Source organism: Propithecus coquereli, unplaced genomic scaffold, assembly GCF_000956105.1.
Source record: "Propithecus coquereli isolate 6110/MARCELLA unplaced genomic scaffold, Pcoq_1.0 Scaffold59, whole genome shotgun sequence".
Lineage (NCBI taxonomy): Eukaryota > Metazoa > Chordata > Mammalia > Primates > Indriidae > Propithecus > Propithecus coquereli.
This window is the reverse complement of record NW_012151840.1, coordinates 1,985,470-2,006,202: the sequence shown is the minus strand read 5'-3', so window position 1 is coordinate 2,006,202 and position 20,733 is coordinate 1,985,470. Positions and strand designations below refer to the sequence as shown.

General features: G+C 52.8%; 3 protein-coding genes across 3 annotated transcripts in view; 2 read left to right on the top strand and 1 right to left on the bottom strand.

Moving 5' to 3' along the window:
* Nucleotides 1-917, top strand: part of LAMTOR2 (late endosomal/lysosomal adaptor, MAPK and MTOR activator 2) — a 3,647-nt gene extending 2,730 nt beyond the window's left edge. The window contains exons 3-4 of the mRNA XM_012658637.1: nucleotides 391-480; nucleotides 732-917. Coding sequence (XP_012514091.1) covers nucleotides 391-480; nucleotides 732-788 — 147 coding nt within the window. The 3' untranslated portion in view covers nucleotides 789-917. The remainder of the gene's footprint in view (nucleotides 1-390; nucleotides 481-731) is intronic.
* Nucleotides 918-2,028: 1,111 nt separating this feature from the next.
* RAB25 (RAB25, member RAS oncogene family) lies at nucleotides 2,029-9,800 on the top strand. Its single transcript, XM_012658636.1, has 5 exons — nucleotides 2,029-2,302; nucleotides 6,712-6,907; nucleotides 8,133-8,326; nucleotides 8,960-9,040; nucleotides 9,448-9,800. The coding sequence occupies exons 1-5, from the start codon at nucleotides 2,260-2,262 to the stop codon at nucleotides 9,573-9,575; spliced, it is 642 nt and encodes a 213-aa protein (XP_012514090.1). The 5' UTR covers nucleotides 2,029-2,259; the 3' UTR covers nucleotides 9,576-9,800.
* A 3,675-nt stretch (nucleotides 9,801-13,475) lies between these two features.
* Nucleotides 13,476-20,733, bottom strand: part of MEX3A (mex-3 RNA binding family member A) — a 7,499-nt gene continuing 241 nt past the window's right edge. The window contains exons 2-3 of the mRNA XM_012658634.1: nucleotides 20,206-20,466; nucleotides 13,476-16,702 (exon numbers count right to left, since the gene is read on the bottom strand). Of these exons, the coding sequence (XP_012514088.1) occupies nucleotides 15,594-16,702; nucleotides 20,206-20,466 (1,370 nt within the window). The 3' untranslated portion in view covers nucleotides 13,476-15,593. The remainder of the gene's footprint in view (nucleotides 16,703-20,205; nucleotides 20,467-20,733) is intronic.

Genomic DNA, 20,733 nt, shown 5'->3' with positions numbered 1-20,733 from the left:
TTGATTACTCCTTAGTAGTGTTAAGAGTTAAGGCAATAATAATAATGACATCACCCATTTGGACAACTCTTGGCAGGTACAAAACCCCTTCGAGTGTATTAGCACCCTCACCAACTAGGATGAGATAGGGGTTATGGAAAGAGAAACTGAGTTTCTGGGAGACTGAGTTTCCTAAGGTAAGTTGGTTAGTAGATGGCTGTGCTGAGGCTGGAACCTGGGCTCAGAACCTCATGTCCAGGGCTGTGACCAAAGCTTTCCAGCTGAACCTCCTGCTGTGCCCAGGGCATAGAAGGAAGATACAGTCTCTCTGGGGCTAGAGGAGCCTTTGGAGAAGGCAGGAGCTAAAGGTACAAAGCAGAACATCACATCCCATCATATCACCCCCACCAGGAGGGCCGTGTAGCCATCACCCGAGTGGCCAACCTTCTGCTGTGTATGTATGCCAAGGAGACCGTGGGCTTCGGAATGCTCAAGGCCAAGGTGTGTATGTGCCCATCCTGCCACAACCCTGGGCCCAGCCTTCATGTTCCATGACTGTGTCCACTCCCACCCGCACCATGTTTCTGGAGTCCTCGTGTCTACTCAGTCCGTGTCTGGTGTAGGCTAACTCCCAAGAGCAGGCGGGGGCTAGGGACTGGTTGTTCAGTATGGCATTGAGAGTAGACCTGGATTTAGGATCCCTCTAGTGGCAGGCCATGTGTGGGACTGATTTGCTCCTTTCCTTCTTACAGGCCCAGGCCTTGGTGCAGTACCTGGAGGAGCCCCTCACCCAAGTAGCAGCATCGTAATGGGCATAGGTGAAAGCTGGGGTCAGGAGAGAGATAACCATCTGGAGGGGCAGGGCCCCCCGGGAAAATCTTGGACTATGAGGGGAGGGTGGGACTTTGCTTTTTGCAAGAATAAACTTCGACTCCTGTGTTGTGTCTTGGCCACTTTCTGGGATGGGAGGAATCAGAGGAAATAGGAAGGAGCAAATAGGAAGGAGCAGGGATCGCTTATAGGATTTGTCGTGTTCTGCAAGGGCAGATTTCCGCCCACTCCTTCACCACGACCTCCCACCAAATGGTTCTTGGCAGTGGTGCCCCAACTCCCTTAGCCTCTCCCGTGGTGTGACCTCACCTAGCCATTGCCACTCAGGGCAGAATCTTACCCACCTGGTAGGCAAAACCTTGGAAGTAAGCTCTGCAGAGCAAAGGCCTGGTGGGGGTCATGTTGGACAAAAAGAATATAGGGCCATGGGAGTTCAGTGTCCCTCACTCCAGGCTTTGGGTGGGGCTGCCTTTTCTACTCATATACTAAAACAGACCCTCTCGAGATCTCCAAGCCTTTGCTGTCAGGCAGTAGTTCTTGGGCAGGGAGTAGAAGAAACCCAGACCTCTCAGATGCCTTCATCTCCAGATCCTGCCCCTACACTAAGACCACTCACTCCATCTGACTGTTTCTGCCCCAAGTCTCCCCCTACCCAGTGTCCTTAGAGCAGGTCTATATAGGAAGCTACCAGCCCCTTTCCCCAGTGCCATAAGAAAGGACCCATCCCAGGGAAGTGGGTAGGTTGTGAATCCCAGCTCCACCCAGGATGAGACACACTGCCCATCCCAGGCCCTGGGCTGTGAGGGAGGGGCGGAAGTTGCTGTGGCCGAGATGCAGCTCCCACAGCCCTGCATTGCAGCAGGGTGAGTGGCGCCCCCATTGTACCCTGCACCAGAGGCTCTGCAGGAAAAGCAGGAGGCCAGGTGGGTTTCTGAGGGGCTATTTCTCACTCACTAGGTGGTGGGGCTTCCCCTCGACAGATCGCAGGAGCCCAGCAATGCACAGTCGGCCTACAGCAGGCTCCCTCCAAAGGTCCCGTCCCTGTCGTCCTAGCTTCCCTCCCAACCCCCGCTCTTACCCCCTGAAGTTGGCTCTCCCGCTTGTGGGAGCCCAGGCTGAGAGCAAACACCCAACCTGTCTAACCTGTCTGACGTCATCATCTCTCCACCCACCTGGGCCCCAGGTTTCCAGCCGGTCGCTCTTCCTGTTCTCAGCTTCCGTCCTCTCAGCTTCCTTACAGCACCCCCATTGCCAGAGCTGAGCCTCCTTAGGCCCTGCCTAGCCTTGAGTTGGCCCTCAATCCCTCTGGCTGCGGAAATCTCCTTACCCCCAATGAGAGGAGGTGTGGGTCCAGGTCTCTTGAGAGCTGAGGGTTGAGGGCATTGAGCCAACGTACAGACTTGTCACCTCTGCCCCCGAAGACACCTGCACCTTCCATGCGGAGCCAAAATGGGGAATGGAACCGAAGAAGATTATAACTTTGTCTTCAAGGGTGAGTTGGGGTCCCTGAAGTTAGAGGAAGCCTGAGAGAGACCCAGAATGAGATTGGCAGGGCTAGAGAGGGCCCCCTCCTGTTTTTTATCTCTTAACAAGACCCCTCAGTGCTTATCATTCCTTCCGGTTAAGAAAGAAAACTTCAGGGAGTGGGGCAGGGCCCGGTTACAGGGGAGAAGTCCGGGAGCTACTGAGTGTGCTCTATTATTGTAAATAATGATGTTGATTACTCCTTAGTAGTGTTAAGAGTTAAGGCTACCCTTCCCTGTTTCTAATAGAAGCCCAAATTCCTGGGAATAGTCAGCTACTGCAGCACAAGAGATGGAGGTCAGACTTCAGAAAGGACTTCCTCCTGAGAAGCAGGAGAAAGTCATCTTTCTGAACAGGTGTACAGGAACACAGAGAAAGGAGAGACCTATCCCATTACAGGACTGGGTAATAAATACATAGGGAAGACATAGGGAAGAGTAGAGAATTTGGAGCTGGGTCTGATAGAATACAGCGACTCCTGGGGTTATGTCCTTGTCTGCCAGTCCCTTGGCAGACTCCTTGGACCTGGCGACCAGGCACTGGGTTCAACTTGGCTGTCCCTGGAAGGACAACCATGTATCTTTCCTGCTTCTTTATCTCAGCCCCTAAGTTTAGCCCCTCCATTGTTCCCCAACCTCACCTCTGCACCTCCTTCAGGGCAGGGTGGACAGGTAGAGCTAAGATTCCCCTTCCAGCCACCCCACCCCATGGCCTCTCCCAGCCTCAGCCCTGCCCTCACTGGGACTCTCACTCCAGCACCCGCCCTTGAGCTGAGGAACCTGTACTCCCAGCATCTTTCCTGAGAACGAGAGGGTTAGCAGTAGTCTGGGGAATAACACTAGTAACTACCTATGTTTATTGAGCCCTAACTGTGTCCAAGTCACTATCTCAATAATCACCATCACAACCCCAAAGTTATCTTTCCTTTTCAGAAGCCGTGTAGCATAATGGTCAGGAGCTAGACTGAGTTCAGATCTCAGCTCTGCCACTTACAAATTAGTGCAGGTTGGGGTCTCCAGAAGCAGATAACTGAGAAGTTTGGGGTGTTCGATGTTTTTTATGGATCAACACCTGTGAAAGGAAGTGGGTGGAAACAGGATTGGGCAGAGGGAGAAGTCAAACGCAGGCTTAAGAAAGCCTGGTTCAAGGGTGGGGAGCTCTGTGATAGCCTCACCTTGCTGGGGCCCTGGATGTGGGCTGCCCAGAAAAGGCATGACTTCCTGTGAAGCCACTGTCGCAATAGACTGCACTCCCTGCAGTTGGGGGCAAGTCCTTCCTTAAAGGCAGATCTGGGCCAGGTGTGGTGGCGAGCACCTGTGGTCCCAGCTACTCAAGAGGCTGAGGCAGGAGGATTGCTTGAGCCCAGGAGTTTGAGGTTGCTGTGAGCTATGATCACAGCACTGCCCTCATGCCTAGGCAACAAAGTGAGACCCTGTCTCAATTAAAAAATAAAATAAAGAAAAATAAAGAAAAAGGTGGATCTGAGCACCACATTTCTGTGTTTACCACAGTAGCTGTGTTATCTTAGGCAAATCATTCGACCTCCCAAGTGCCTTAACTGTACAAATGGGGATAATAACAACAGTACTTACCTCATGGCATTGTTATGAGGATTAAATGAGTTAATACATGCAAAGCCTTTAGGACAATGCATGGCACATAGTAAGCACTCAATACATTGTAAACATTAACCATTAGTTTCTCCGTTTTACAGATGAGGAAACAGGCTTAGAGATAAATAGCTTAGAAAGGCCAGGCGTGATGGCTCACGCCTGTAATCCTACCGCTCTGGGAGGCCGAGGCAGGTGGATGGCTCAATGTCAGGAGTGTGAGACCAGCCTGAACAAGAGCGAGACCCTGTCTCTACTAAAAAATAGAAAGAAATGATCTGGACAACTAAAAAAAAAAAAAATATATATATATATATAGAAAAAATTAGCCGGGCATGGTGGTGCATGCCTGCAGTCCCAGCTACCTGGGAGGCTGAGGCAGGAGGATCGCTTGAGCCCAGGAGTTTGAGGTTGCTGTGAGCTAGGCTGACGCCACAGCACTCTAGCCAGGGCAACAGAGTGAGACTCTGTCTCAAAGAAAAAATATCTTAGAAAAAGTCACCAAATCAGTAGTACTCAAACCCAGTCTGTCTGAGTCCAACCAAGGCTCTCTCCCTGAGACCTTTGGGGTCTGAGGATAGGGCTGAAAGCCCACCCCTGGGCGGGATGACGGAGGGATGTTCCCCACAGGAGAGAAGCAGGAACACTCGCCCCACCCCACACACATACGTACATCCTCTTACCCACACATACCCACTGCTTCCAGCTCTTGCCTACTGCCCTATACAAATAAGGAATTTTTAAAGCATGAAGAGGCCTTTATAGATTGTACAAACAAGGTAAGTTAGACCCAGAAAAGGTGAGCCACTTGTTCAACTTCATACAGCTAGTCAGAGGCTGAGCAGGGACCAGAGCCCAAAATATGTGGCCCCCAGTCCTTGGGCGCCAGCTTGCCTTTCCAGAACCACCCTGGGTAGCCTCCTGTAGTCCTGGGTTGTACTTGCATCAGCTCCCCACACTCTGCCTCAGCCCCTGGCTCATCCGTGGTGGGTAAGGAGGGCCCTGGATGCTGCACACTGGCCTAAAGGGTCTTCATGGCCCCTCTGGTGGATCCTTGTCCCTAAAAACTCAAAAAAAAAAGCACTGGGCTGCCAACAACAATCATACCAATAATAGTTTTGTATACTTACTATATCCCAGGCAATATCTCATTTCTTCCTTTTTTTTTCGAATTCCTCAATTTCCTTTTTTTAAAGTTTATTTTTTTATTTGTATATAATCATGGGGTAAAATTAAAAATTTTTTTACATTGATACATTTCATTGTGGTCAAGTTAGAGCCTTCATCTTCTATTTCTTACAACAACCCATAAGGTAGATACTAATGTTTTCCATTTCTTCCTTTTTTTTTCGAATTCCTCAATTTCCTTTTTTTAAAGTTTATTTTTTTATTTGTATATAATCATGAGGTACAATTAAAAATTTTTTTACATTGATATATTTCATTGTGGTCAAGTTAGAGCCTTCATCTTCTATTTCTTACAACAACCCATAAGGTAGATACTAATGTTTTCCCATTTTTCCTATGAAAAGGAAGGCTCAGAGAGGTTAGATAACTCGCCCAAGGACACAGAAGTGGTCCAACACCCAGCCTTATGCTTTTAACCACGCAGGACTGCTCCTCTGTAGGGACAACTGGAACCTAACTTCTTACACACACACGAACACACATACCTTCCTTTCATTCACAGATATGTCACCTGCCAAACTTTCTCCTCACCCACACTTCTAACCTCTTTTCTCTATGCAAACACTGAACACACCCAACCTTCCACTTACCTTCCCAGCTCATATACATAGAGACACGAACAATGGTCTCATACCCCCTAGTCCAGAAACGTGCACACACACCCCTAGATCTCCTACCCTCTACCCACATTCACACACCCCAGTAACCTCTCCAAAGGACACCCATAAACAGCCCACAGACATCACCCCACCCTGAGACTGTGCAACCATGTCTCAACAGACTAGGTCATAACCTTAAAGCCCCTTTGTTTATCTTAAACTTTTGATCCTTCTGCCCACCAGGACAGATACGTAATGCAGAGTTCCAGACTCTGGTCTCTGCCAGGAGACCGAGCTCCCTCTTCAGTTTTCTTTTTTTCTTTTCTCTTTTTCTTTCTTTCTTCCTTTTCTTCACTTCCTTCCCTCCCATCCCTTTCTTCCCTTCCCTCCCTCCTTTCTTCCTTCCTTCTTTCTTTTCTTTCTTTTCTTTCTCTTTCTCCTTTTTTTCTTTTCTTTTCTTTTCTTTTCTTTTCTTTTCTTTTCTTTCTTTTCTTTTCTTTTCACAGGGTCTTGCTCTATCTCCTGGGCTAGCATACAGCGGCAGCATCATAGCTCACTACATATTCAAACTCCTGGGCTCAAGCAATCCTCCTACCTCATCCTCCCAAGTAGGTGGGACAGGCCAGTACCACCAGGCCTGGCTATTTATTTATTATTATTATTTTAATTTCAAAATATTAAGGGGGTACAAATGATTTTGTTACATGGACAGCTTTTATAATGCTTTAGTCAAACATTTTCTATTTTTTTGTAGAGACAGGGTCTTGCTCTTGCTCAGGCTGGTCTTGAACTGGCCTCAAGCGATCCTCCCACCTCAGCCTCCCAGAATGCTAGGATTACAGGACTGAGCCACCACGCCCGGCCCCTTCCTCAGTTTTCTGAGCCCAGATCCCAGTTTCTGATGGACAGACCCTCCAAGTTCAGGTGGGCTTTGGGGCCACTCTGCCTGGAGCTCAGCCCTTATCTCTCCACTCCTTCAGTGGTGCTGATCGGCGAATCAGGCGTGGGGAAGACCAACCTGCTATCCCGATTCACGCGCAATGAGTTCAACCACGACAGCCGCACCACCATCGGGGTTGAGTTCTCCACCCGCACTGTGATGCTGGGCACTGCTGCTGTCAAGGCTCAGATCTGGGACACAGCTGGCCTGGAGCGGTACCGAGCCATCACCTCTGCGTGAGCCCAGGCCTGGGGATCTGCTGGGTTGTGGGAGTCCTGGGAAAGTCAGGGAACACCTCCGGAGGAGAAGTGGAGGAGGAGGCGAGGGCACTCAGCAGTGTGCTCCCTGGGGTGGGAGGTGGGGAGGGATCATAGGAGACAGCAGTGCTGTGAGCAGCAAATAGGGAGAGGCAGGATGTAATAACCCTGACAAGTAGGACTAAACCCAAGAATCAGTGCCACCGCTTCCCAAGCCTTTGCTACATGCCCAGGAAGTTGCAAGGTACTTTATATTTTGGCATGTTATGTAACCCTTAAAGTACCACAGGAGAAAGGCACTATTTAAATACAAGCAAGGTGAAATCTGGGTGGAGCTGGGATGGGGACAGGCTGGTGGACCGAGAGCACCCCCTCGCTTCTGCACAGTGCTCCGCACTTGGCAACCTTCACGTAACCACAAACGCCAAGGGTTGAACCTGGCATTGGTATCTTGTGAAAACTCAGAGGACACACAGGACATTCCTGACACCATATCCAAAGTGTCTCCCAGTCAGTGTGAAGCCCAAGTGTGTGAAAGGTGGTCTGTATGTGTCGGGTGCGGGGTACGGGGGGACAGGAAGCGGGAGTCTGGGGCTTCAGTTATGCACACTCACCACTCCTAGTCACTTGAACTCTTACGAGCCTCAGTTGACTCATCAATAAACTGGGAATAATAAGACATCACCAGTCTGAAGATGCCCCATTTCAACTCCAAGAGGGAGGCTGGATGCTTGCAGGGATGCCTTGAATGGTCAGGCCAGGCACTGCTGCAAGGATAGACGTTTGGCTAGTCCTAGGTAAATGGCCACAGGAGAGAAGGGCGCACTGTAGGTTGAAGAGCCATGTGAGGAAGATCTCAGAGGTGGGGCATCCAGGAGGCAGACTTGCCCAGAGCCCAGATGTGTGTTGGTGGATAGCAGAGGCTAAAATCAGGACAAAAGGCCTGAGGAAGCAGAGGGGCTATGAGGAAGCCAGTGGAGGTTTTAGAGCAGGCAGGTGAAGCTTTGGAGGCTCCAAGACCAGTGTCCCTGGAGGGCACAGAACCTTGGGCTGCCCTGTTGGGCTTTGGGTCCCTGGACCTCAGTGTCTGTATTTCCAGATCTCTGGGACCCTGACAGTGGGCATTTTAGCTTAATGGCTTGTCTCTGATGCTGGGCCTAATGGCCGTGATCTTTTCTTTGCCATCCCTCCCACCCCCACCCAGGTACTATCGTGGTGCAGTGGGGGCCCTCCTGGTATTCGACCTAACCAAGCACCAGACCTATGCCGTGGTGGAGCGCTGGCTGAAGGAGCTCTATGACCATGCCGAAGCCACTATTATTGTCATGCTCGTGGGTAACAAGAGCGACCTCAGCCAGGCCCGGGAGGTTCCCACCGAGGAGGCCCGCATGTTCGCTGGTGAGAGCCTGCCACCACCCAGTCTGATTCCTCCAAGCTTGTCCACAGCCTCCAACTCCAGCTTCCCCAGTGCCTGTGCTCACCCCTCGGGCCCCCAGCCTGAACTTCCTCCACGCAGTCCTCTACCTCCATCCCCTCTTCTTCAGATGTCCCAGCCATTCCCCTCTGGGACCCCGTGTCTCCCACGATGTCCTACCACTTGCCCTGAGACCGCCTTCATCCACAATGATTCATAACTGATTTTAAGACAGCCCCGCCCCATAGTGCTCAAAGATCCTGTGTAGAGAGTGAGCTTCCCTTAACCATCTGCAGTCACACTTTGCCCAGGAGTTTCGTGGGTTTAGAGGCATCGCGATATGGTAGCGGATCTGGGGACCCACAGCCCAGCCTCCTGTCTCCTCTTGCCCAGTTACTAGATGTGGAACATGGAGCAAGTTTCTTATTTGTTCTTTTTGTGTTTCTGGATTTCAGTTTCCTAACTGAACCTACCTCGTACGTTGTTTTAAGGATTAAATGAGCTACTACATGCCAGGGGTTTAGCACATAGCAAATGTACATAGTAAACACTAAGTTCATATTATTATTACTGCCTTTGACCCCCAATAATTAACGATGTGTTTCCCTTCCTGGCAGAAAACAATGGTCTGCTCTTCCTGGAAACCTCAGCCCTGGACTCCACCAATGTTGAGCTGGCCTTTGAGACTGTCCTTAAAGGTTAGAGCCTCCATTTGGCACCCTCATTCCATCCCTGTGGCTTCTGTGGGCAGCAGTAGGAATGTAGACACCCAGCCCTCACCCCAGCGGATTCCCCAGCTCCTCTGTGGGGTCCTGGCACCACTGCCTATCTCCCTTGACACCCTCAGTTCCACCCCCTACTTAGCCTGGAGCTTAGGGAAGGAAGCAGAAGGCCACACTTCTCAGCAGCTCAGTCTTGGTTCCTTGTCCACACAGGTAAGTAGAAGGGACCCAGGTACCCACACTCCACTTCCTTCCTGCAAAACCTCCTACAAGCGTGGCCACCCCCAGTGCTCAGAAGGGGCATGCGGTGTGTGTGTGTAGCAAGGGAGGGGCTTGAGCTCTAAGTCTTCTTCCGGCCTGATCATTGACCTCTGCCCTCTCAGAGATCTTTGCAAAGGTGTCCAAGCAGAGACAGAACAGCACCCGGACCAATGCCATCACTTTGGGCAGTGCCCAGGCTGGGCAGGAGCCTGGCTCTGGAGAGAAGAGGGCCTGTTGCATCAACCTCTGACCTTGGCCAGCACCAACCCTGCCCCCACTGGCTTTCTGGTGCCCCTCATCCCCACCCCAGCTCCAGGACCCTTCCCTGCCCTTTGGTTCCAGATGTCAGAGTGTCTGGTTCCCTGTTCACAGCCCCTGGAGCCTTAAGGTCTTCATGCCCCACCACACATATCTCTATTATCTTTCCACCCTTCACAGATGAGGACCCTCAAATAAAGCTGTGTTTTGTATTAATGCCTGGCCATTCTGCTGCCTCCTGTCTGTGCTTCCCCTTGCAACTTTGGCCCCTCCTCTGAGTCCATGATGCCCTTCCCCCACATCTTCTATCCTCCCCACCATACCCACTGCCCCTCAGGGCCAGCTGCCTCTGGAGTCCTGTGGTCTGGGGACGGTGCCAAGGGGGTGGGAGGTGCCTGCCCTTCCCTTTGCCAAAGCCCAGGGCAGGTGGGGGAGGGAGGACAGCATGGAGGGGAGGGGGTATCTGGAAGGCAAGACAAAGGAAATCATCAGTGGGCACCATCTGGTGCCCAGGGCCCTGGTGCCAAGAACTGAGGTCACTCCAATGCCAGGGGCAAGGGGAGGAGGCAGGGGGAGATGCAAAGGAAAAGGGGGAGTGAAGGCCAGCCCTGTATGTGTGTGCTGGGGAAGGGGTATTTAAGCCTGGGAGGTGGAAGGTCCAAGTCCTCCATCCAGTCTTCTTCCTGACCCCAAAGAGACATAGATTGAATCTGATGGGGTGAGTGGGGAGGGTCTATCTCTCAGCTTTCTGCCCCTTCTCCATGGAGCCTAGGAGAGGGCTATCCAGGCAGGGTCTCTGTCACCCTGACTCACTTTCCCCTGTTCTGCAGGGCAGGGGAGAAGGAGGCCTGACCGTATCTCCAAAGAAGAGAAGGGAGTAAATGGAGAAAAAAAGCAGGAGCTGGGAATGGTGACTCACTCCTGTAAGCCTAGAACTTTGGGAGGCCAAGGAGGGAAGATTGCTTGAGGCCAGGAGTTCGAGACCAGCCTGAGCAAGAATCAGACCCCAACTCTACAAAAAATAGAAAAATTAGTCAGGCATAATAGCATGCACCTGTAGTCCCAGTTACTAGGGAGGCTAAGGCAGAAAGATCGCTCGAGCCCAGGAGTTTGAGGTTGCTGTGAGCTATATATAATGAGGCCACTATACTCTGGTCAGGGTGACAGAGCGAGACCCTGTCTCGAAAATAAATAAATAAATAAATAAAGGCGGTAGGGGGTTGGGTGGGGGATTGAGAGCTTGGAGACTCAAGTAGGGAGCTGTGGAGAACTGAGAGGGGGAGCCCAAGGGTGGCAGGCAACTCTGGAGACATCCACTTCCTGCAAGGTGTGTAAGGGCACAGAGTTACACTAGAGAAAAGCCCAAGCTACAATCCCCATGGCAGATCCTCCCACTCACCCCAAGATGGTATAGACTCACATGCAGAGAAAGACGGCCTTAAGTAATAATACTTTTAATAAAATTAAGTTCTTAATAGCACATTTAATACATTAACCCTCCCCCTTCTTGGTTTCTCTGCATTTTGTGCAACATCACTTTGACTTGATTATTCATGGGTCCATTTTATTTCCCGCCTTTATTTTGCTTTTGAAATCTTTTTCCTTGGTGGATTTGTACGCGTCTTCACTAGATGCCTCAAATTAAGTCTGACCACAATCCTACTCTACTTTCTACAGTGGAGAGACCATCCCCCTGCCCCAGGGCTGTCTCCACCCACCCCCCCACCCCACCCTCACCCTGAGTGGGGAAGGGGAAGCCCTCCCCACCCCAGACTCTACCATCCCAAACTAGCGGGGTTTCTAGGACAAAAAGAGCAGGGGGAAATCTGTCCCTAGGTGGGGCAAGAAGAGTAAATTGGGGAGAGGGAGATGTGTTTGGGGTCTAGGGCCAGGGAGGGGCATGGCAGGGTCATTGGTGTAACAGAGCAGGCTCCTCTTGCCAAAAGGAGAGCCAAGAGGCCTCCCCACCCCCTTGGATGCCGGGAAAGGCCAGATGTGACCTGACCCTGAAGATCTCATTGCAAGCTGGGGTGGGGAGAAGGCAAGTGCTTAAGAAATGTTGATTTCCTGCATGCAAAAGCCAGGCTCTCCAATTTTCTGTGAGGAGGGCAATGTGCCTCCATGCCAGGGACAGTGGACGACCCCTACCTGCACACTTAAGATGGAGGTGGACTAGAGCAGAGAGGGCTTGGTTGGGGTCACCCAAGGTCCCTGTGCCCTTCCCCTGCCACCACACCCTTGCAGCCCCCTTCTCCCAGGCCTTCAAGGACAGTGTCTCCACTCTACCTCACTGGGTGGGAAGTCCTTCTTGGAATCTAACTTCTATGAGACAATAAAGCACTTTGCAAATCTGTAAAGCACATCACAGCTTTAAAGAACAATTATTGAGATGTTACCACCACTGCTGCCATGGAGGTCAAAAGCTCAGTGGAATGTGCGATGGGAACAGGGGTGGAGGACTGATCCCCTCAGTGCTCTTGAAGCTCTGAGGGTGAGAAGTGTGTGTCTGCTTATGGGATGACTTACCAGGCTCTTAAATCAATCTGTAGTTAAGTGGACTGAGGTTATACTTCAAGAAGGACTCCTCATTTAGGCCTGGGAGAAGCTGGCTTGGGAGGTCTGAGCTGAGCAGTCTCCATCCTTCCTGAGAGCCCCAGGAGAGGACATACAACTTTGGAGTAAGGGCTGCCCAAAGGAGACAGAGGGATGGCCAGGCCCCCAGGTACTGGGGGTGCAGGCAAGTGTGCTCAGTCTCCTCTGCTGCCCCCAGCCCAGCCCCCCATCTGATTGAGCTGATCAGTGTGCATCCTTTCAAAGACCCTGGGAACTGAGCCCCTCATCTCTTTGTCCTACAATTTAAAAATCCAAGGATTCTCAGAATCAACCCCAGCAGACTGGAAGCTCCCAATCTTAACTAGCAACCTGCTCCAACCCTGGTATCTGGAGATGGGGCAACTCAGGGTGGACTCAGCCACTTCCCTCCTCTATTTATCTTTTCCTTACAACTTTTATACATTCTACTGGACCCAGGGGCCCTCAATGCTACTAAACTTTAAGCTATCTGAATATCATCTACTAAGTAACTAGTAATTCTTTCTTTCTTTCTCTAGGATTATATGAAATAAATTTGAATTATTATTATTAATAATTATTATTTTGTAGTATTCTCTTCTTTTAAACCCCTCGGTTTCTCTTTTTCTTTTCTCTCTCTCTCTTTCTCTTTTTGGTTAAAAAAAAATCTATTTCTCTTAAATCTCACACCTCTCTGAGGGTTCCCTAGGCCTGCTAAGCCTCAGTTCTGGAGTTCCCCTCCTCACTTGCCCCTGAGACAGGGCAGGGGAAAGGGGGGGACACCCCAGGATCCTCAGTCCTTAGTCCTACAGCTTCTTCCTTTCTTGTTAATCCCTTTCTTTGTTTGGCTCTGCCAGCTCCTCTGAGGGGGAGGAGGAGAGGGGAGGGGGAGCCCACGGGATGAAATCCAATCTACTTGCAGGCCCCATACGGGACCAGGCTCCCCCAGCCCCTCTCTCCACCATCCATCCCAGGATGCTCCCCCAAGAAAAGCAAATGACATTCCTCCCCAAAAAAAAGTGGGGGAAAAAAAGCAACATAAACCCGAACATATATTAAAAACACTTTTTTTTTTTTAAGATTTAACTCTGAATACAAATGTATTTTTTCTTCTTCTCTCCCTACATATATTCTAAACCTTCTAAAGTTTTTTTATTTTTTTAAGGATCACTTTATCATAAAATAAAATATCCTTTTCATATAATAAATTACCTAATAAAAAGTCTTTTTTTCATATTAGCCCAGGTTCTTTGCTACATTTATACGGTAATAAACGCCTTTATTAAAATAGAATATTAAATTATAAAGAACTGCTTTTTTTTTTTTTTTGCTATTTTTGTTTTCTCTCCTCTGTGTTGGTCGCCTGTCTCACTCCCTCTCATGCTCTCTTTCTCTCCTCTATTTTGTCTCTCACTATGTGTGTTTTGCGTTTGCTTCTAGGTTTGGCTCAATTGGTAGGGGTGGGATTGAATTTGCTGAGCCCCCTAGTGTAACAGTCTTCTGCCTTTGTGGGTAAGGAGTGGAGAGGGGGAGGGGGATCGACAGACAGACATCCTTTCTTCCCACCCCCCTCCCCACCCGCCCCCGGCAACCGAGGGTGCCCATTTGGTTTGGTTTCTATTGTACAGACATCTCAGGATGGCTCACATTGGCGGGAAGGAGGGAAGCAGTCACAGGCCAGTTTTCTTGGCTGTGACCGCCTTCCTCTCACCTCCCTGGCTGGTGGTCTGGAGGGGAAGGCTGAGGAGAGGTGAGTTAATTCACAACAGGAGAAAGGAGAGGAGGAAATCCCCTCTGCACCTCCATCCCTGCACCACTTCTCCATCCAGGAAGAATGGGACTCCTGAGCTTTAAGTGCTCAGCGATCACTCAGAACAGTCCCACCCCATTATATACAAGGATCTCCTGGGACCCCCTAGGACTCCCATCCCTCATCCCCTCCTGGCCCGCCAGCGGAACCAGGAGGGTGGAACCAGGAGGGTGGGAGGCTGGTGGCAACCCCAAGGGAGCAGTAGGGAAGCAGCAAAGAGGGGGCGAGGCCTGTAACAATACATGACTCTCAAACAGGCTCTGCTGTGCCCCAATCCTGCTTTGCCCTGGGCTGACCCCTCTCTGAAGACCTGGCTTGTCCTCAGCCACAATGGGTGGGACAGAGACTTCATGATTTGCACACTAATAAGGATTCAAGCTAATAAGGATTCAATTAAGGTTTGGGTCAGGTCCAGAGAGGCATGCAGGGTATGGGGCAGCAGCGCTTCCCTCCACGAGTCTCTCCTCCTGCCTCAGGCCCTTTCCTGCTCCTTGAAATAGCAGACACACTACCCTGGCTCCCCTTCTTCTACAACCAGAAAATCCAGCCCAAGAACTCCTCCCTAAATATAATGCCCATAGATGATGAAGGTGGGGGTTTGACCCTTTACGTACCCCAGTATTAGTCCCCCTCCTCAAATTTCCATAAAAGATTTGAGATGTTTCTTTGGAGGAGCAGGGGAGAGGGCCTCCACAAGCCTGAAGAGGAATGGGAGAGACTGTCAAAATGTTCTTCCCTCTATTCGTCCCCAGGGGGGATAGGGTCCCCAAAGCTGGGCTGGAAGGGGCAGGAGTGATGGGGGAGAAGGGAAGAAAGACAAAGAGAAGGAGCAAGACAGGGTTGGGAGTGACAGCCACCAAGGGAAAACAAAGCAAAGAGGTGGAGGGAAAGGAAAGAGCGAAGGAGAAGGAAGATCCCAAAGGGAAGAGAGATGGGGTGAAGGGAGTGAAGGGAAATGCTGAAGGGGGCAGAGAGGAGCACCCCTCCGCAGATTCCTCCAGCCCAGCTTTGTGGGGGCAGATGAATTCTGAGCCCTTTATCCATTGACGTGATTCTCCTCTACCCCATTCCCCAGATCTATGCAGGCTTCTGATAGGGCTCCAACTCCCTTATTCCGTGAGAAACTGAGGAACAGTTTCCCCAACAGGATATGGCGGTGGGGTAGCCAAAGGGTCATGTTAGGAGGTCAGGACCAGAGGGCTTGGGGGTTCAAAAGAGCACCTCTAGATACAGGTGGCAATTCTCCCTCCCCTTTTTCCCCATCCCCTCCACAGAGGAAGGGGTAGAGTGACACACAGTTGGGGAGGTGGGCAGAGGGGGTCAGAATGCCTTAGTGGCCACCTCTGGCAAAACAGAAGTTTCTCTTAGCTGCTTCCAGATTTAAGGGTATGTTGAGGTATCAGAGTTGTAACTCTAGTATTTTCAGTCTGGCCCCCTCCCAATCTTTCCAGGAAAAGGTGACCAGCGGCTCTGAAAGTGGCTCACCCTCCAGCCACCACAGCCTCCCTCCCCCCCAGAGAGCGAGTATCTCTAAGCACCTTGCCCCTCAAATCACTGATTTCCAAAAGGCTCTTGTGGAAAACAGGTCCAGGGCGGGCCCTTGGGGAGTAGGCCCAGGAGGCAGGGGGCTTAGGAGAATATTCGGATGGCTTGCGTGGCTGTGATGTGGCAGACGGGACACTCCGGGTCCGTCCTCTCGCAAATGCGCACTGCACACTCCATGCAGAACAGGTTGTGTCCGCAGGGCACGAGGGCGGCAGTCACTTCGCTCTCAAAGCACACCATGCAATCCCGCCCGCCGCCGGGGCTCCGCAGGCCGCCCCCTCCAAGTTTAGAGAAGCCCTGGAGCGGCTCTCCCGGCGGACGCCTTGGGAGTCCTGCCAGCTCCGGCCCTGCGGAAGTAGCAGGAGAGCGGTGCGCGCCGGGAGGCCCAGCGCGGGCCTTAGCGGAAGAGGAGGAGGAGGAGGAGGCCGAGGAGAAGAGCACCGAGGTGGGCGTGGCGTTCTCCTGGCCCGCCCACAGCGGGGGGCTAGTCTCAGCCACGCCGTAGTACACGTCCTGCTTGCCCACACCATAGCCCGGAAACAGGTACCCGCCATAGCCAAAGTCCCCGCCCTGCTCGCCCAGGCGTGGGGCCTCAAAGCCTGAGTCCACTCCGCACTCGCCGATGCAGCCCAGGCTGTTCTGCCGGAAGGTGGAGAGGGGCTTGCAGCCTGGAGGGTGCACCCGCCAGGCGTCGGAGTAGCGGCTATCAAGTGCGGCATCGGGGCTCCCAGCCAAGAAGTCATTTTCATTGTTGTACTCGAGGATCTTGCCTGTGCGCACTGCGATGTGCGTCTCGATCTCCTCGCGCGCACGCTCCACGTTGCCCGGGGCACCTGTGATCTCGAACACTGGGTCGCGGTCACGGCTTGGTGTGATAATGTACGTGTTGGTCTGCTGCTGGATGCGCTTGATGGTTGCCCCTTTAGGGCCCACCACCAGCCCCACCACGCGGTAGGGAACCCGCACACGGATGGTCACCTGGCCAGGCAGAGCAGGGGCCACACCAAAGGCGGCGCCTGACTTGTTGCGGGAGGCGCGGATCATGGAGAAATGCTCCGCTGCTGAGATGATTTCCCGCCGGGCTGTGGCCACGTCCTCCCGCCGCCCTGTCACCATGAACACTGGCTCCTCGCCCCGCACTGGTGTCTTGATGTAGGTGTTGGTCTTGGCCCTCAGAGCCTTAATCTTGCAGCCTGGGATGGGGTGGGGAGGGGGAAAGAGAAAGAAACTCACAGGGCAAGAAGGGTTGTGCTGGGACCAATAAGCTCCTGATCTGTACCCAGATTCCTGGCCTCCCAGAACCCTCCAGTCCACCCTTTGAAACCCCCACTACTACACGCACAGTCCACTCATCGGACCTCAGATCTACCCAACGTCCATTTTAAAATGTACTAAATTTCCCCCGAGTTCCATTCAGGACCTTCCAAATTCATTCACTCCTTGAAACCCCCAAATAAGCACTGACCTTCCCATATAAGCTGCTAACCTCAAATCTATTCACAAACTCCTCCCCAAACGTTTGCTGTTCTCTCAATTTCTCTACTGATCCCTGGTTACTCACAAACTTCCAAATCATTTAATCACTGCCCCCGCATCTGTCACCAACCCCAATCTTTCCACAGAACCCCAATGTGCTCAGTAACCTCACAATCTCCTCATTTGACACTCAGTCATTAAAAGTGTCCTCCAACTACTCAAAAGACTGCCAACATCCACCAGCTCTATGACCTCCCCCCCATACCTTCCACCCAGTAGTCTGTCTCGGTGGGTCCCAAATTCATAATGCGTTTGCAGCAAGTAGTGGAGTGCGTGAGACTGGGAAGGGTCTGAGACCCGGAATTTCGAGAGGGAAAGGAGGAGTATGAAGATAAAGAAAATCCCAGGTGAGGGAGCAGCACTCAACCCCATGTCACTCCTATCCCCCTGTCCCCTGGGGGCAGGAAAGCTGAGATGGGTGAGGAGCTGAGTGGGATGAGGGTATTCTGGGCCCATACTCCTGCTTTGAAGTAGGTTAAAGCTGGGAGATTGAAGAGAGGTAGGAAGAGAAAGAAGAAAAGCGAGACAAAGAGAGACAAAGAGGGAGAAGGGGAGAGAGTGAGGGAGGCTGGGACGGCCACACCGTCTCTAAAAGCTGCACACCTGATGGCTGACTGGATAGCCCCTCTCCTCCTTTCCACCTGGCCCTAGCTTCACACCAAGCCTTTCTCCGAGCACACATGCCACATGTGTGTGAGTTTGCACACACATACCTAACAGTGGTGATGCGCTGTGTGCCTTTATCTAAACCATACTTGCAGGGCCGGCCTAATGCACACTTTCATACACCTCTTTCACATACAAGTCCCTATGTTTCCATCTTTCATACATCCCACTTCTCCATGCACATCCTCCCGAGCACGCAAACGGCACATTCTTGTACACACCCACAACTTTTGCCCCCATTCACACCCCTCTCCAGACACAACTCACTATTCCTTTTCTCACTCCCCCACTTCGCTACCTTTCCAAAACCAAGTGGTCCCACTTCCATGACTCTGCCTCAACCCTCCAACCACAGCCTGAGATGAGCTCATTTTTTTCCTCCTTCCTCCACTCCAGATGGCTTCTTCTCCAACCTTAGCAGATTGGGGGGTGGGGAGGATAGGGTGGATTGGGGGCCCACTCCCCTCACCTTTAAGGAACCTCAGGAAGGAGAATTTGCTCCTCCCCCCTGCTCCTCCCTGACAGTTAAGAAGTCCTACCTGTTGTCAGGCCCACATCCTTGCTGCTTTAATGTCCCAAGGTAAATGATTGTTCTGTTTGTGAGGCATAGAGGGTTGAGAAAAAGTGAAGTCCTCTGTCCTACCACTTCTATTCCCATGTCATCTGATGGACACCTGGGATCTGGCTCTAAGTTTTGGGTCCATAAACTGAAGTGAGAGCTAGGTATCTGTGGGGGTTGGGCTGGGGACAGGACAGGGCATGAGAGTAAGGAGAAAAGCTAGAGGCCTGGAGGTGCAACAGCCGTGGTAGACCTCCTCCTGGGTTTGGCAATGCTGTGAAGCAGCATCTTTTGAAGGGAAGACCCACTGGGCTTCACCTTCCTAGAGGTCAAATAAAGGAGCACTAACACTGCAGCAGCAGGAGGGAGGTTAGACAAGAGGGAGGACTTTCATATACTTAAGGAATGAGGGGGAGGCTTATCTTCTCTGAACAAGAGAAATCCTCCTACTTTTATGAGGGACAGGCCGATCTGATGAGGAGGCAGAAGAGGAAAGAATGACTCCATTAAATCCTGGGGCCTCCCCAAACCACCCCCACACCCAAGAAAAGATATCAATGTCTGTCACCACCCAGTTCCAGAGCTTTGGATCCCCAGTTTCTGACAAGAGGAAATCCAACTTTCTACATCAGAAATCTCAAGAGATGGAGTGCCCCAGGGGGATGAGGGCTGTGCAGGGGAGTGGCACCTTCCCTTCCTCCATTCTGGATCTCCCCGAGAAATCCCCCTAACCACCAGCACTCCCAGTGGATGAGGTGCAATTTGGAATAGAGCCCCCCCTGGCCCACCTCCCCTTTTCCTCCACCAGGAGCTGGCCTCCTCCCTCACACCCAGGCGGAATGTAGCTCCTCTATTGTTCCCCACCGTGGGACAGCTCCTCCCCCACTCCTCCCCCACCCCACACCTCCCCAGCCCAGCCCCTTTGTAATTTCCAAATCCCACCCTCCCCACTCCCCTTTGGGAAACGGAGAGAGGGAAGGGTCCCCAAGATCCCGTCTGCTCAATTTGGACCCTCACCAACACTCCCACCCACCCACCCAGGGATGCTGGAGCCGAGGAGGGTGTGGTATCAGACATACTACACTGGATTAATTCTACGCCTCCCCCAACACACCCAGACTCATGCCCTCCACCAAATTTCCAAGTGAAGGTTTCTCACCCCCAGCATATCCCCTCCTGCCCAGTTCTACTCTTTCACTACCAGAGACCCCTCCGTAGGCCTCTGGCCCCAGGCCGTGGCCAGCCCAGAACAAAAGCCAGAGAGAGAGGAGGAGAGGTCCATGGCAGGACGTAGCACTTCCTTGGAGACACCCCTTCCAAAACCCCACAGACAGTCCAACTTTGGTGTGTGGGTGACCACAGGACCCCCTCCTCCCAGTGGTCCCCCTCACAACCTCTCCCCCTGGCTGGGACCCTTCCCTGGGCCACACCCCCTTCCATTCCAACACTCAGGCCAACAAAGAGACAGATACTCAGTCTGGCTTCGTGGACCAGGTCTCCCCCAAAGTCTGTAACTCCCGGTGGCTGGGGGTTCTAGGGGTGCCTCCTGCCCAACCCACGAGCAGATACCGGAGTAGGGGCTTCGGAGGAACTCTTTGCACATTCCGTCAGTTTTTCTGGCTAGGAGTGAACACCCCCTCCGGACAGCCTCCCTGGATTGGGAGACCGAGCCTCCTCCCCTTCCCCTCTCCCAGAGCAAGGATATTTCTTTGTTTAAGGGCAGAGCCCTGGGAGAGGAAGGATCTGGACAACCGTCCCAACTAGGGGTAGCAGGGAACTTTGTGGCACTTGGAAATCAGGGTAGGGGGCGGGTCCCCCTTTGTGGGGAAGGGACAGAGCTGGAGGCGGGCAAAGAGGGAAGAAATGAACTTTCCGCGCTGGGGACAGGGTGTCCCCCCACTCCAATCCCTCTCAGTGGTCCCGGCGTCCGCTTACCTTGCCTGCCCACGATCTCGGCCACGTGCTCGGAGGTGGGCACGGGTACACACTCCGTGGTGTTGCTGCTGCCCTTCAGGCGCAGCTCGGCCTCTTTGTACAGAGCGCAGAGCTTGGCGTCGCTAGCCCCTTTGGGGGCGGTGGGGGGCTGGGGCGTCTGCGCCGCGGGGGCCGCCGTCTGGGCGGCCGGGGGGGGCGCGGGCGGCGGCGGCGGGGGGCGGAGACGCGGCGCGGCTTCCGCTCCCGCGCGCCCTGCTCCCTCCTCCCCGTCGTCCTGGTCCGCGGCGCCCGAGGGGGGAGGCGGGAGGCGCCGGGAGCCGCGCGAGGAGCCGCTGCCGCCGCGCCATGGAGCCCGAGTGAGCGCGGCGCGGGCCCGTCCGGCCGCCGGACAACATGGAGGCGCCGCCGCCCCGGCCGCCGCCGCCGTCGCCGCTGCTGCTGCTGGCGCTCTGCTGCAGCCTGGCCCCCGCCGCGGGTAGGTGGGCGCGGGCCGGGCGGGGGCGGCGGGCCGCGCGGACAATGGCCCGG

What these genes read in the sequence shown, in the direction of transcription:
- RAB25 (XM_012658636.1), top strand. Translation starts at nt 2,260, where the DNA reads ATGGGGAATGGAACCGAAGAAGATTATAACTTTGTCTTCAAGG. An exon ending in GGAGGCCCGCATGTTCGCTG is followed by an intron (nt 8,327 to 8,959) that starts GTGAGAGCCTGC and finishes CCTTCCTGGCAG; the next exon opens with AAAACAATGGTCTGCTCTTC. An exon ending in CTTTGAGACTGTCCTTAAAG is followed by an intron (nt 9,041 to 9,447) that starts GTTAGAGCCTCC and finishes CTGCCCTCTCAG; the next exon opens with AGATCTTTGCAAAGGTGTCC.